Consider the following 16271-nt stretch of genomic DNA (forward strand, 5'->3'; position numbering starts at 1 on the left):
TTACTAGCTTTAAATAGCTAAAGAACTAGTTACTTAAATAAACTAGTAGACTTAACTACTATATACTATACACTAGTATAAGGTGTCCTATAGGACCTAATATAGATATATACTAAGGTAGCTAAGCTCTTTATTATTACTACTTTATCTTTAGCTTAGCTACTAATAGTATACCCTTTATACTACCTTATAATATAACCTTCTAGGTCTTATATAAGGCACCTAAATTAGGCTTATAGTATATAGTTATACTTATTATAAGGACACTTTAGTTTATTACCTTTACTACCTTTAAAGAGCTAAGCTTAAGAGACTATCTACTATAGTCTACTTTCTTTTATAGACTAGTAGTTTCTACTTTTCCCTTATATCTTTAGTGCTATCCTTATACTTATATAGGCTTTATAAGTAGTCTTAGCCTAAACTACTAGACCTTTTTTACCTAGGCTAGTGTATACTTAATAGTAACACTAGTAATATCCTTTAGTTCTTAAGATAAGTGCTTAATTTAATAAAAAGCTTACTTACCTTTAGTATATACTATATACTTACTTTAATAATACTATCTCTCTTTTATTACCTTTTTTATATAGATAATAGTAGCTATAGCTAAGAATATAGTTCTATTCTTAAGAGGCTACCTAGGCTAACTATAGCTTACTTATACTAATACTATACTATAAAAAGTCTTAGCCTATATTACTCCTATAATAATAGTGTCTATAGCTATTAGCCTTTACTACCTTACTATACTAGCTAAGGCTATACCTTAAGGCTATAGTAATTATTAGTACTATAGCCTAGTAACTACTATTATACCTTTAGCTTTAGGTTTTACTACTATAGTAATACTACTATACTATACTTTACCTTTTACCTTTAGTGTTCTTAGCTATAAACTAGGCCTATTTAATACTATTTACTATATAGTGCCCTCTAAGTCTCCTATAGTAGGCTTTATATAGTGTCTAGTACCTTAAGTATTATAATAACTTTCTTATTATATACTTCCTATATTACTACTAAGGTAATAAATACTACTATAATTACTAAGGCTAGCCTTATTACTTTATAATAAGCTATAGCTATTCCTATTATATTTAATAAAAAAGCTATAACTACTAGGCCTTAGTAAAGGTAGCTTAGCCTACTGTCTAGTAGGGTAGCCCTAGGCTATTAGGCTAGTACTAGTAGTATTATAATACTTACTATAGCTAATCTTAACTAAGTTATTCTTAAATATCCTAGCTACTATATTAATAATTCTTTAGTTATTAACTATATATTATACTATATATTTCTTTAGCTAGAGTAAGCCTTAGAGCTATATAATATTATCTCTTAGCCTACTATTATATTATAGAAGATATATAGTAGCTTTTACCTATAGAGAATACTAATATAATAAAGGTAGCTAAATAACTAAAAGGTATTATTATATAGCTAGGACACTAGCCTAAAATAACTAGCCTATTATTACTAGTTATATAGCTAGTGTAGTTATAAGGTAAGTTATTAGTATAATATCTAGTATAAGGTATAATTAGTATTATTAATAAAAAAGGAAGTATAATAGGGATAGTATTAATAGCTAGCCTATATAGGCTAGTAGCCTTATTACTATAAGCTTTACCTATATATATAGCTTACTTATAGTAGTATACTTATTTACTTACCTTTTACTTTAGCTTATAGCCTTAGCTACTTATCTTTATTTACTATATTACTACTTACTATATAGTAGCCTACTATATAGCTTTTTAACCTTATATAATAACCTAGTAGCTTAGGCTACTTATTAGCCTAGCCTTTAACTTACTAATATAACTTTATTAGCTAGTTTATAATAGTAAAGGTAAATATATTATTATTATTACCTTTAGTGCTACTACTAATAAGATCTACTTATCTCTTAGCTACTATATTATATACTACCCTATGCCTTTATATAGGCTAGTGTACTACTCTTAGGGCCTATACTATACCTTACTATTATTTACCTTTTACTACTAAGCCTATTCTATAGGGTTAATATATTATCTAGGAAGCTATACTTATATTCTTTTACTATAATACTAACCTATTTAGCTAGTAAGTATAATAGTGTTATCTTACTTATACTACTTAGTGTTATACCCTTATATAGCTATAACTAAGGTAGTTTATTACCTATAGGCCTTACTTCCTTATTAGGCTAGCTAATACTAATACTAATACTACTATAGACTTTACCTTATAAAGTTATAAAGTATTTTACTAGTGTATTTATTATAGTATAGCTAGCTACTCTTTATATCTAGGTACTATATAAGTAGTACCTACCTATATTAGGTTATAGTAATAAAGTCTTCTATAATAGCCTAGCCTACTACTATACTACTACTATAATCTTATCTAGTGTTATATTAAGGCCTACTAGCCTTAGTATAAAGGCTATACCTTATATAGCCTCCTCTTTAATAAGGTATATAGCTATACTTAGCTTTCTATTATACCTTATATAGCTAAAGGCCTACACTAGTATTATAGTGTTAGGCCTTTACCTAATAACTATAATAATATAGTTAGCTATAGTATTAAGGCCTTTACTTAGTACTATTATACTTACTAGAAAGGATATTACTTAGTGCCTAGCTAGCCCCTTATATACTATAATACTACTAACTACTACTGCCTTAAGTAGGCTCTAGTGCCTCCTAGAAGTTAGCTATAGCCTCCTAGATAGCTTATGCCTATACTATATTACCCTTATAGTAGTAAGTAGTATAGTAAAGAATAAGTCTAATATATTAGCTATTACTAAGGCTATACTAATATTTATTATAAAGATAATAATAGTCTTATCTAGCTATAGTAAGTAGCCTATAATTAAGTTAGCTAATATAATCTTCTTATAGCTATAGTACTAGGTTATTAGTGCCTTAGTATATTATAAGCTAGTATAATAGGTTAGCCTACTTAGCTAACTAATAGAAGACTATATATTATAGGTATATAGTCCTAAAGGGGTTATTATTACTACTAGTAGCCTTACTCTCTAGCTAGTGTATAACTACGCCTATATCTTCTCTACTTACTAAAAGAGCCTATCCTTAGCTAGTAGTAGTATATTAATAAGGTAGCCTTCTAGTAATAGTAGTAGTATTACTATTATAATAATCTAGTGTAGTACCTAGGTAAGCTAATATAGATATAGTAAAAGAGGCACTAGAAGCCTTTAAGTATTATTATAATAGTGTTATAGTACTTATTAAATATAACCTAATCTAGCTAGCTACTTTTACTAGCCTCTATATAATACTACTAAGGGGTAAAGTTAATAATAAGGCTAACTTAAAGGCCTTAGGTATATAGATAAAAAGGTATACTATTAATAACTATACTACTTACTTATATAAAAGCTACTCTAATATTATTACTAAGATACCTACTGCCTAGGCCTACTACTATATAGCTACTAAAAGTATATAGTATAGTATAATAAGTATTATTACCTTCTTTAAAGATTAGCGCTAGCATAAGGCTTACTACTGTCTTCTTAGCGCCTATTAGTAGTATAATAATAGTAAGTAGCTACTTATTATAGTAAAAGTAAAGTACCTCTTTTTACCTTAGTTAGAAGGTAGTACTATAGCTACTTAGCCTATAGATAGCCTATAAAAGGCTAGTATATTCTTTATAATTTTACTATTATAGGCTACTAGCCTATTTAACTAGCTACTAGTGTTTAAAGCTATTAGTAGTGCCTATATTTAGTTAGTTATAGCTACTACTACTATACTAGTAGGTAATTAATATAGCCTACTTAAGTAGCCTTATTAGCTAAATCTTTCTTTTTTTTCTCTTTAGTATTATATATATATAGTCTTTTCTCTTTTACTACTTACTTTACTAGTAGTATTAGTATTATTAGTCTACTACTTATTACTTTATTAAAAAAAGGTATATATAACTATTAAGGCCTTAAGATACTTACTTTACTAGTTCTTACTTAATCTAAAATATAGTACTATAGTAGTAATAGTATACTTAACCTCTATAGTACTATTACTATAGCCTACCTACTTATATAGTGCCTATAGTAGGCCTCTAATTAGGCTATTACTAATACTACTACTAAGTGTCTTAGTAAAGTAGTAGGCCTAGATCTTTATAATATAGTAAAGGCTTATAATACTAATATATATATAAAGCTAGCGCTTAAAAAAGGTTACTAGGTGTATATAAAACTACTACTTTTACTAACTTTTACTAACTACTTAAATAGATAGTAAGTAGTATAGTAAATACCTTTTATTACTACTACTATTACTATTACTACTACTACTAGCTACTACTACCTTTGCCTAGAGGGCATCTATAGTACTATTAGCTACTAGTAGATATTACTAGCTAAGTCTTCTAACTTTAGCTACCTAAGGCACTTATTATTTACTATAGTATTTTAGTATAGTAAGTATTTTACTATTAAGTAGTCTCTAGGCCTCTTTAAGGCTATTACTTATTATATTATCTTTAGTACTATTAGTATTATTACTTATATTATTTATACTACTATTACTACTTAGTACTACTACTAAGGCTATATATAAGCACCTAGCTACTTCTTTATTAGTACCTTAAGATAATATATACTATAAGCTACTATACTTTAGCTATTAATATATAAGACTACTACTTATCTAGGCTATATATATAAAGGAAAAGCTATACTTAAAGCTACTACTAGCTACCTATATAAGGCCTAGTATAAAAGTAAAATATTAAGTAAGTAATAGGTTAATATATAAGAGAAGTATAGTAAAAAAAAGAGCTAGTTACTCTTAAATACTACTTTACTACTACTACTATTACCTTTATAGTATCTTAGCTTTATTACTTAGCTACTAAGGTCTTTATACTATAAAAGGCTTCTATAGCTATAGTATACTATATCTATATAGTATAGTATTAAAAACTTAGTACTATAGTAGCTAAGGCTACTTAATAAGAATATTACTAGTAGTAGGTTACTAAGAAAGTTATATACCTAGTAAAAGTAGGCTACTACTATACTTAGGTTTAACTTTACTTTACTTACTGCCTTATTAAGTATAGCCTAGGCTATACTACTACTATTATTACTATACTATTTATCCTAAAGGTATTAGAAAAGCTAAAGAAGTATACTTTTACTTTAGGTCTAGCTATAGGCTATTATACTTACTATAGTCTTAGCTATATTATTAATAACTACTAAGTATAGTAAGTAGTAGTTAATATAGTTTTATAGCTTAGCTAGTATTAACGTTTTACTTATAATAAGTAAAAAAAAGAAGTTAACTAGCTACTAGTAAAAAGCTAAGATTAGGTTACTATTAGTTATCTTAAAGTTAGTAATATATAGCTAGATAAGCCTATATAGTTAGCTATTATTATCTTAGCCTACGCTTATTTTTACTTTTACTAATATACTTTATATTTATACTATATATAGCTAGCTATTTACTTTCCTAAGTATTATTATTATTAGGCCTAGTATACTATAGCTTTCTTAATACTAATATTATAGTACTTATAAAGGTAAGCTAACACTATCTATAGTATATAGGTAGCCTAGCTACTACTAGTATAGTTAACCTTATACTATAGTAAAAAGGTATACCTATATATAGTAGTTTATACTATATTTTTTTAGCCTTACTACTACTTACTTCTCTTTCTCCTAGTTACCTAGATAATAAAGGAGGCTTAATATAGTTAATAAGCTAAGAGTATTTTACTAATAATAGTAAGGTATTTAATACTACCTATATCTATATAGAGCACTACTACTACTTAACTAGTAGTAAGTAAACTTATTACTACTAATATAGTTCTTTAATATAGCTAGGCTTAGCCTAATTATAGCCTTTAGCTAGGTAGTATTATTATTACTAGCTACTACTACTAGTCTAGGCGCTATACTATTAGCTAAGGCAACAAGGTAGTAAAATACCTTATTTACTAACTACTATAAGAACTATAGTAGTACTACCTTCTTAAACTTAGAGACTACTAGTATTACCTATATAGTTAACTAGATAATATATAGTAGGCTACTACTACTACTTACCTTATAGCCCTCCTAAAGAAGCTAGTAGTAAAGTAAGTAAGTAAGTATATATTTTTAGTATAATATATATACCTTTAGTATTATATTAAAAAATAAAAAAGTAGTCTTAGCTTATAATATACTACTAGATATATAGCTAATAATACTCTCTATATTATACCTTTAATCCTATAAATACTATTATTAGCCTACTTAGCCTAGCTAGACCTATATAATAACAAGTAGCTAGCTACTTATATACCTTATAGAGAAGTATAATATCCCTAAGGAAGACACTAGTAAAGGTAAAGAAGTAGTTAAAGAATACCCCTATAGCCTTATTATCTTCCTTTAGCTATATAGCCTAGGTTATATAGTATATATTAACTAGGCTAATACTATTTAAGAAGTAAGTGTTAATACTTAGTAAGGTAGTAAACTATAAAAAAAGGTTAACGCCTAGTAGCTTTATTATCTACGTTAGCTTATCTAGCTAGATATAAAAACAGCTAGTAAGTATATTCTAGGTAGTATTAAGGTTTTACTTTACTTTACCTAGTAAGTCTTTACTATTATTACTACCTACTACTACTACTACTATTACTACTACTATTAAATTAAGTAGGTCTACTTTTATAAAATAGTAAAGGTTATTTACTTTTCTAACTTTAGATAACTTTAGTACCTTCTATATATATAGTATTATATAGTAGACTAACTTATACCTATAGGCCTAGTTAAAGTAAGTATAAGGTAATAGTTTATTTATTTTCTTTTACTATATCTTTATTAGCTAGCTATATAGTAGCTAATATAAAAAAAATAACTATACTTATTTATTTAACTTACTTTAGATAAAGCCTTATAAGGTAAAGCTATAGTACTTTCTATATATAGTAAACGTTCTTTTACTCCTAGGCCTTAGGCTTCCCTATATATAGTAAGTAAATATATTACTATATAATAGCCTTAGCCTCTTGTCCTTTATACCTTATTAACTATATATTAAGCTATAGTAGCCTAATTAATATCCTTTAGTCTAGAAGCTTTATTAGCTTATACTACCTTAGCTACTCTATGTCTACCTTAGCTACTACCTTAGCTAAGTAGTATATAAGGAGTAGCTACTATATCTAGGGTACTACTATAAAGTAATATTCTTAGAGGTAGTTAATAACCTAGTATACTAGGTCCTTATTAGCCTATATTACTAAAAGGCATTTACCTTAGGGTTCTTTTTCCCCTTTTTTTATTTTAATAAGTAATATACCTCTTTAATATAACTACTATTATTAGCTATATACTTTATACTACTTATATAAATAAAATAAAGAATACTAATATAGGCTAAGTAGTAGTAGTAAAACTATTTATAGCCTAGCTTTAGTTACTAGCTAATATACCTCTCTACTAGCTCCTTTATACTACTATTAAGCCTCTTAAAGTCCCTAAGGGCTAAGGCTATACTTACCTCTATGCCTACACTATTTAGTATAACTATTTAAATTATCTACTATACTATTAACAAGGTAGCTATAGAACTCTCCTAGCTACACCTAGTTATCTATAAGAAGCTTAGTGCTATATAGAGAAAGAAGAAGGGGCTAAGGGTCTACTAGTAGCTATAATTACCTATATAAAGGTATCTAAAGACAAAGGATTACTAAAGAGAAAATAAAACACTATAATAAAAAGCTAGTCCTAGCTATATATATATAGTAGGTATAAAAGAATAAAGAATAGGTTATAAGAAGAGGAAGTATTATATTATTAAGAGTATCTTTATTTAGCCTTTTTACTATATTTCCCCCTAGGACCTTATATATATATATATATATATATATATATATACTTATATATATCTATATATATATATATATATCTTAGCTATAGTATAGGCCTAGTACTTTAGCCTTGTCTACCTTTAATTTATAGCGTTAGTATATACCTCTTAACTATATCTTTAGTCTATATTATAGTATATTCTAGTACAAGGTTATTAATAAAGTAGCCTTCTTGTCTTCTAATAAAGTCTCTACTATTTAATTAGCCTTACTAACCTTTTATCTAGATATATACCTCCCTCTTTTAACCTATAAACATTATAGTATAACCTTATTACTTACTACCTAGCTATATAGTATACTTAGCCCTAGCCTATCTCTATAGTGTTAATACCCTATAGTATTACCCTCTATAGCCTATATTACTAGCCTTACTTAATTTAGCCTAGACTTATTAACTTATATCCTCTTCCTTTTTTTTCTTCTCCTTAAAATAAATAAGCCTCTTTTACTAGCTATACTACCTTTTACTCTTTATAGATATTATAGTATAACCTTCTATATTCTTAGCTAGAACTAGCTATATAGTCTACTTAGTCCTAGTCTCTCTAGGTTATAGCTAGTGCCCTATAGTATTACCTTTAGTAGCCTATATTATTTATTTTACTTAATCTAGGCTTATTCTCTACTATAGGTTACACTAGTACTACTATATTAATAAAGTCCTTATACTTTTAGTACTACCTTTATCTATAATAGGCTATTAGTATACCTCTCTACTACTTTATACTATATTAATTATTTTATCCTCTTATAGCTTATTATTTATCTAACTAGGAGAGGCTAAAGAAAAAAAAAAGGAAAAAGGAGACAAGAAGAGAGTATTAGCTAGGGTAGTAAAGGCCTTAGTATAGTATATAATACTACCTTAGGTTTAGTAATAATATATAGTTTATTAACTATATATTTTCTGCTTATACTATATTACTTTTTATTCTTTATATAAAGTATATAGTATTTTTTTTACTATATATTTATAGTAGACACTTCCTTTGTCTTACTAAACACCTATCTTAGTACTAGTCTAGTATAAAAAGGAGTATATATATATAAAAGGGTTTATAAGAATAGTCTACTACTTATATAGCTAAATATATTATAGTATATTATAATATAGTAAGTAAGTAGTTATATATAGAGGAGAAAAGATATATATAACCTTACTAACTAGCTAGTGTTACCTCTTAACCTAGTCCCTATAAGGCTAAGGCTTCTTTTTCTCTAATACTTACTACCCTAGGCTATAGACCTTAGTGTAGCTATTACCTTACTGTCTACTGTTCTATAAAGGGATATTAATCTATTATCTATTATAAGTACTTACTTTTTAAAAAGGTAGACATCTATTTTACTATATATAACTACTACTTATATATTAGTATACCTTAAGCCTATTTACTATTATAAAATAATTTAGTCCTTATAGTTAAGCCTTATATTTCTAGGTACCTCTCCCCTTTAAGTAGCCTTAGTCTAGGTCTTAGACTAACATTAGAACACTTTATAAAGAGAGGTATAGTAAAAAATACTAAGTAAATAGCTTTTATTAATTTATATAGAAACTAAGGTATAATAGTATTATAGTTACCTAGCCTTAGTAACTATATAGAACTAACTAGCTGCCTAGCCTATAATAATATAAGGTATAGGATATTTACTTTAATAACTACTATCTTAATCTATTCTCTAAAATATATAAGCCTTACTTAGTAGCTATTAAACTACACTATAAAGTATAAATAGTAAATAGTCTTGCCTATAGATAAGGTAATTAATTAGGACGCACTAGGAATTAATATAGACGCACTAGCCTTATGGACGCTCTACTATTTGCCTTTCTATTTGGTCTAAAAAAACAGTATATCCCCACAAAGGCGGTAAGGGCAATTACACTAACACCTCTACCTAGCTCTTTAAGGGGCACTCTTTATAGCCACAAAAAGGACCCCCTTAGGCTGCCTTAATAGGCTACAATAGGCTGCCTTAATAGGCTATAATAAGCTGCCTTAATAGGCTACAATAGGCTGCCATTAATAGCTTAATAGGCTACAATAGGCTGCCTTAATGGGCTGTAATAGGCTGCCGTTAATAGGCTGCGATGGGCTGCCTTAATAGGCTACGATGGGCTGCCTTAATAGGCTACAATAGGCTACTGTTAATAGGCTGTAATAAGCTGCTGTTAATAGGCTACAATAGGCTGCCTTAATAGGCTGCGATAGGCTGCTGTTAATAGGCTATAATAGGCTGCTGTTAATAGGCTATAATAGGCTGCCTTAATAGGCTACAATAGGCTGCCTTAATAGGCTACAATAGGCTACCTCTTGTAGGCCTAGCAGTATTTAGTTACACTAACAAGAATTTTTTCAACTAATTAGAAAAGTAAATAGTAGTACGTCCATAAGACTAGTGCGTCCATATTAATTCCTAGTGCGTCCTAATTAATTACTATAGATAATAAGGCTTTAACTATTATATTTTTTACTTACTAATATAGCTTATATATATAAAGACTAGCCTTAAATAGTATCTTTAATATAAGATATAATATATAGTATATTAGAGTAGATTATATATAGTATCCTAGTAGTTAGTTTATTTATAATAGGACACCTAAGAAAAATAGATATAGCTATAAGTATCTTATTATCTTTTACCTCCTTCCTATAGTACTATAGACATTATTAATAAAAGGGATATAAGAACTTACCTTAGTAAGAACCTTTATTTATTATCTACTATACCTTAATATATTAAAAGAATAGACTATAGTTATAGGATTAGCTACTATCTAAGCTATATAGAATTACATTAGTAGCTAAATATAAGCTAGAGGAAGGTATAATTATAAAGGTACTATAGTTAACCTAGCCTATATCTACTAGCCTAGCTACTATATTTAATATAACCTTATTAGTTATAACCTATAGTATAAATTATAATATAAGTTTAATAGTTAACCTAAAGAACTATTCTATAAGGTAGGCACTAAACTCTCTTTACTTTTTTATAACCTTTTCCTTAAACAAGGCCTTTACCTCTAGAAGGATTACTATACTTAAACTACACTTACCTTTGTTAAGGCTATTAAGAAAGAGTTAAATTAATAAGCTATAAGTAATATTACTATTATTCTATTATTATTTTATAATAGACTTAACCTTTAATAAAGATATCTAATATAGTTATATTACCTTTAATTAGTATACTTAGTAAGAATAATAAATAAGGTAAGTAAAAAGTAATAGTAAATAATAAAAAGAACTAAGTGTTAAAGAACTTAACTATTAATAGGCTATTAACACTAAGTAGTAGTAGTAGGTCTAGTAGTTAAGTAATAAGTAACTATAATAGGCCTTAGGCCTATTACTATTACTACTAGGCTATCCCCTACTACTTTCTCTACTAATATTATACTTACGCCTAGTATTATATACACTAATTACACTGTACTCTCTAATCCCTCTATAGACCTTAGTGCCTAACCCTTTAATACTATAGGACCTATAAAGAGAGCCTCCTTCTATATACCCTAAAGGGAGGCAAAGTAACTACTTTAGTAAACCCTTTTATTAATATAGCTAGCTACTTATTTATTACTTTATTATTATAATATTATACTTTACTTTAAGGTAATTAACTACCTTTACTAAGTTACTTATAGATAATATAAAGTCTAGTAGTAAAATATATAATATACTTAACACTAGGTTTATTATTTTCTATAATAACTATAGTAAGCTAGGGATTAAAGAATACTAACTAGCCTTTACCTTCTCCTCTATACTCTATAGCAAGGTTATAACCTTCTATAATAGCTATACCTATACTAATAGTATATATAACTTTAGTAAAATAGTCTATTATATTTATAGCTATATTTAAATAAAATAAAACACCTAAGTGTAACCTACTAACTAGTAAGAAACTACCTCTATATAAGCTATCTAGGTAAGCCCTAGAAAGACTAAACTCTAAGCTCTTAAAGCCTTTATTAATATATAATTTATTATCTAATAAAGATATTACCCTATAGTATTTACTACTAATATAGTATATTATAAGATCCTTTTCTTATTACCTTATAACTACTGTTTTACTACTAATCTAATAGCCTTACTACTATCCTTAATAATAGTATTATTGTTTTTCCTCTTGTGCCCTTTTAGTTATCCTATAATCTATAGGACAGCTATATCTTAGGTCTAAGCCTTATATACCCTTTTATAAAAGGTTTACCTTTTATAGTATAAAAGTATAAATAGTAAATAGTAAAAGCTAGGCTTATAGTTATTATAAGCTAGATTATAAAGTAAGGCCTAATAGGATTTAAGTCTATAATATATTAATCTATTTTAGTATAAGTAAAGAAAGTAAAGTACTATATATAAGTAAATAAAAATAAAACACTATATATTATAGTATTAACTAGAGCTATTATAGAGGGTAAAAATATATAAAGCTATTATAATATATTCTTTAACTTACTTTTATACTTCTTTTATTCTATAATAACTATTATATTATATATATATATATAGTTTTATATTCCCTTTGTCTTTACCTATGCTACTTATAATATTAGTGTAGTATAGGATACTAATAATTATACTATAGTAGCTACTAATTTTTACTACTAGCTATTCCTTTACAAGTAGCTAGTGCCTTAGTTCTTACTTAGCTATTAATAAAGTATTCCTAGCTTTTATAATATTATAAAGTATAAGAAAAGTAGTTAATTAAGTGTTATAATAGTAGCTACTATAGGTAAAGGCATAAGTGTAGTAGTACCCTTATATATAGGTAAAGGTAGAAAATACTACTAGTAGGTAGTATATTATATAACCTACCTCTTCTTATAGCTATATTACCTATATACTAATATAGTAATTCTATTTATCTAAGATAATCTACTACACTATAGCTTATAAAGAACTATATAATAAAGTAGTAGCTAGAAATGATATATAAGAGTATAATAATAAAAAGTATAATAATATTCTCTACCTATAATAGTAAATCCTCTATAGCTAAGCCCTATAGAGAGGTATTTTATCTATATTAAATTATAGTATACCCTAGAGTAGTAGTAACCTTACACCTTAGTAAGTATTCTCTTACTTAGATTATAAGCAATATCTTAGACCCTAGAATAGAGTATAAGAGGTAATAAAATAAGTTTATTAAGAGGAAAACATAAGGCAACAGAGGCATAGGTAGTAGCTAGACCTATACTAACGTATATATAAAAAAGCATAGTTCTAGCTACTCTTCTCCTCTCTTTACTTAGTATACTCTATAGTTTATATAATGCCCTTAAGCTTAGTATAAAAGAACTAAGTAAAGAAGTAGCCTATATAGTATTTATGTTATTTACTTACCTATTTACCTTAGAGCTATATACTACTATATATAATAGTAGCTCTCTTTATTTACTAGACAAGGCTACTACTAGCTACTATCCTTTTACTTTACTTTTTACTCTCTTTACTTATAATAAATATATATATATAACTTACTACTTATTTAACCTTTTATATTTAGTATAACTAATAGGTTATCTATAGACCTATCTAGATAGCTTATAATAAGACAAGTACTATAGTAGAGGCAAGATCTAGTAGTAAGCTACTATAGCTATAAAAGTAGCTATTATACTTTACTATAATAATAGTATAAGAATATAGTTACTACACTAAAAAGTAGTTATACCTCTATAAGGTAGATATACTATATAAAAGTAGTTCTTATATATAGAAGTAGTTTTTTTACTATAAAGTAGTTTCTTTACTATAAAGTAGTTTCCTTACTATAAAGTAGTTTTTTTACTATAAAGTTAGTTTTTTACTATAAAGTTAGTTCTTTATTATAAAGTAGTTTCCTTACTATAAAGTAGTTTCTTTATAAAAAGGTAATTACTATAGTAAGATTATTAGCCTTCTAAAAGGCTACTTATCTATATATTCTATACCCCTAAATATAAACAGAAAGTATATATAGTATAGGCTATTAAATAAGGTAAAATAAAGTATACTACTACTAGTATAGCTTTCTTTATTACCTATATAAATGTTATTATAAATAGTATACCTAGGTTTATACTTTAGTAAGTAGTACACTAGAGTACTTAAGAGTAATTTAATTATTTAATAATAACTTATAGTTATACCTAATAGCTAAAGTAAAGTAAAGTTATAATAGCTATATATATATTAAAGACAAGTATTATAGGACTAACTTATAAAGGTAACCTCTATACTACTAGTAAAAGTATAACTATAAACACTTTAATAACTATATAACTATTATAGTTAGTAATTTATATATTATTATCTACTTAACTAGGCCTATCTAGTAATATATAGGCTAACTAGAAAAGTTAAATAATAATATAGTAAACTAGTAAAACTAACTAAATAAACTAAGAGACAAGGCTATATTAGTAAGTAATTATAGAAGATATTATCCTAATACCCTTATACCCTATATAAAGTATCCTATGTCTAAGAGTATAAAGTAGTTAGCTCTTAGGTTATATTAGTTTAGGTAGACTAAAGTGTATAGTATAGCCTACCCTAGAGAAAAGAATAAATAAGGTAGTAAATTAGTAACCTATACACTAGGATATATAGTAGACTTATTAATAGGCTTAATAATAGTAAAAAGTAACACTAAGTATAGTAAATTAGAAGATAATAATATAATATAGCCTACTATAGGCTAACTTTATTACTAGTCTAAGGTATAACTACCTAGCTCTAATATTCTTAGTAATATCTAGAGCTATATAGCTATAACTATTTTTAACGTAGATACCTTCTTCTTCCCCCTTAAGAATAAAGTCCTAAAGAGAGACCTAGAGAGGCTTAGTTCTTATAGTTATAAGTACTACTAGTGTCTACTACTTAAACTCTTATAGTAGCTTCTACTACTAAAGTATATAGCTAATAGTATTATATTGTCTCTTTTTACCTATATAGTATACAAGGTATTCCTTTACTACTATAGGCTTAGTATAAGACTATAAGGTACTAGTTTACTACTAGGCTTATATAAGTTAGAAGTTAAAACCTCCTTATAGTTTAGTTAAAGCTAATTAAGAATCTATTAAAGCGTTAATATAAGGAGTATAGTTAATACTATAATTAATATAGTAGAATATATTATAAAAAAAGAAAAAAAAAAAGATATATAGGTTATATAGAAGACACTAAGTGTTTATTATAACTTACTAAGCGTTAGTAAAATAAGAGGTTTATATAACTTTTACTTATAGCCTTATATAGCTAAGTAGTATATAGCTAGAAAATTATAGTAGTAAGTAAATTAATAGTTAAATATTAGTAATAATTAGAAACCTATTAATAGTAAATACTACTTTAGGTAATTATAGTAGAGGCTTCTAACTACTATAAAAGTTATAAAAAGAAATAATATAAATAAACCTTATATTAACTATTTAAAAGAGGACTATACCTAGTGTAGCCCTATATAAGCTATTCTTTTCTTTTTTCTTATTATAGGCCTTTTTTTTACTTCTTTATTAGTCTTATAGATAAAAGTTAAAAGAAGTACTAACTATAGTAGTAATATATATAGAGAGAAAAGTAGTAATAAGGAAAAAATTATTATATAATTATTAGTATAGATGTCTACCTTACTAAGAAGCTAGCCTTATATACTACACTAGCTAACTATACCTTAATAACTAATATCTAGTATTACTAGTTACCCTAGGGCACCTACGTAGACCTATTAAAGGAGATAGTAAAAAGGTATTAAATTAGCTACTAGTTTACCTTACTAGCTAGAGGCCTTTTATTATCCTTATACTACTAAAGAGCCTATAGTACTTAACGTCTAATAACCTAGATAAGGTCTTATTTACTAGTAACCTAGGTATTACTAACTAGCTTTTGCCTACCTATATCTTTATAGGTGTACTATATATTATAGTTAGACTATATATCCTTTATCTTATAGCTATTAAAGACCTAGTCTTTTATAAAGGTACTACTAATAAAAATAACTATATTAGCTAACTAAGTAAATAAATAGTTATCTATTCTTATATTATAGTAATAAAAGAAAAGACCTATCTTCTCTTTAGTATTATTAACACTAGTCTTAATATACTCTTAGAACTTAGTAAGCCTACTATATAAGATAGTAGCTATACTCTAGTAGATAACTAGGTTATAGCTATTAGCTACTACCTCTGTTTCTAGGTCTAGCTAGACCTTAAAGAAGGTAGTATTAATATAGCCTTTACTACTAATTAGGCTAAAGTTCTATAAGAGGTAGTACTAAGCTAGTAATTTATATTTACTAAGGTATATAATAGTTAAAAAATAGAC

General features: G+C 26.6%; 1 protein-coding gene across 1 annotated transcript; it reads right to left on the reverse strand.

The window, feature by feature from the left end:
* Positions 1-442: 442 nt before the first annotated feature.
* Positions 443-9260, reverse strand: LY79DRAFT_584725 (uncharacterized protein; the record flags this gene model as incomplete). The annotated part of the gene is given in 34 exon segments (XM_060560425.1): positions 443-447; positions 529-540; positions 662-672; positions 769-775; positions 878-892; positions 1210-1248; positions 1385-1396; positions 1735-1765; positions 1820-1836; positions 2001-2020; positions 2233-2256; positions 2319-2322; positions 3391-3406; positions 3529-3545; positions 3630-3654; positions 3888-3891; positions 3992-3996; positions 5176-5193; positions 5207-5232; positions 5607-5625; positions 6095-6106; positions 6336-6428; positions 6732-6761; positions 6923-6948; positions 6986-7004; positions 7299-7316; positions 7545-7557; positions 8153-8166; positions 8200-8202; positions 8497-8506; positions 8846-8853; positions 9150-9158; positions 9184-9191; positions 9242-9260. 34 exon segments carry the CDS (start codon positions 9258-9260, stop codon positions 443-445), a joined length of 609 nt encoding a protein of 202 aa, XP_060407676.1.
* Positions 9261-16271: the final 7011 nt, after the last annotated feature.

This window comes from Colletotrichum navitas (assembly GCF_030913465.1).
Source record: "Colletotrichum navitas strain CBS 125086 chromosome Unknown LY79scaffold_135, whole genome shotgun sequence".
In the NCBI taxonomy this organism is placed as follows: Eukaryota; Fungi; Ascomycota; class Sordariomycetes; order Glomerellales; family Glomerellaceae; genus Colletotrichum; species Colletotrichum navitas.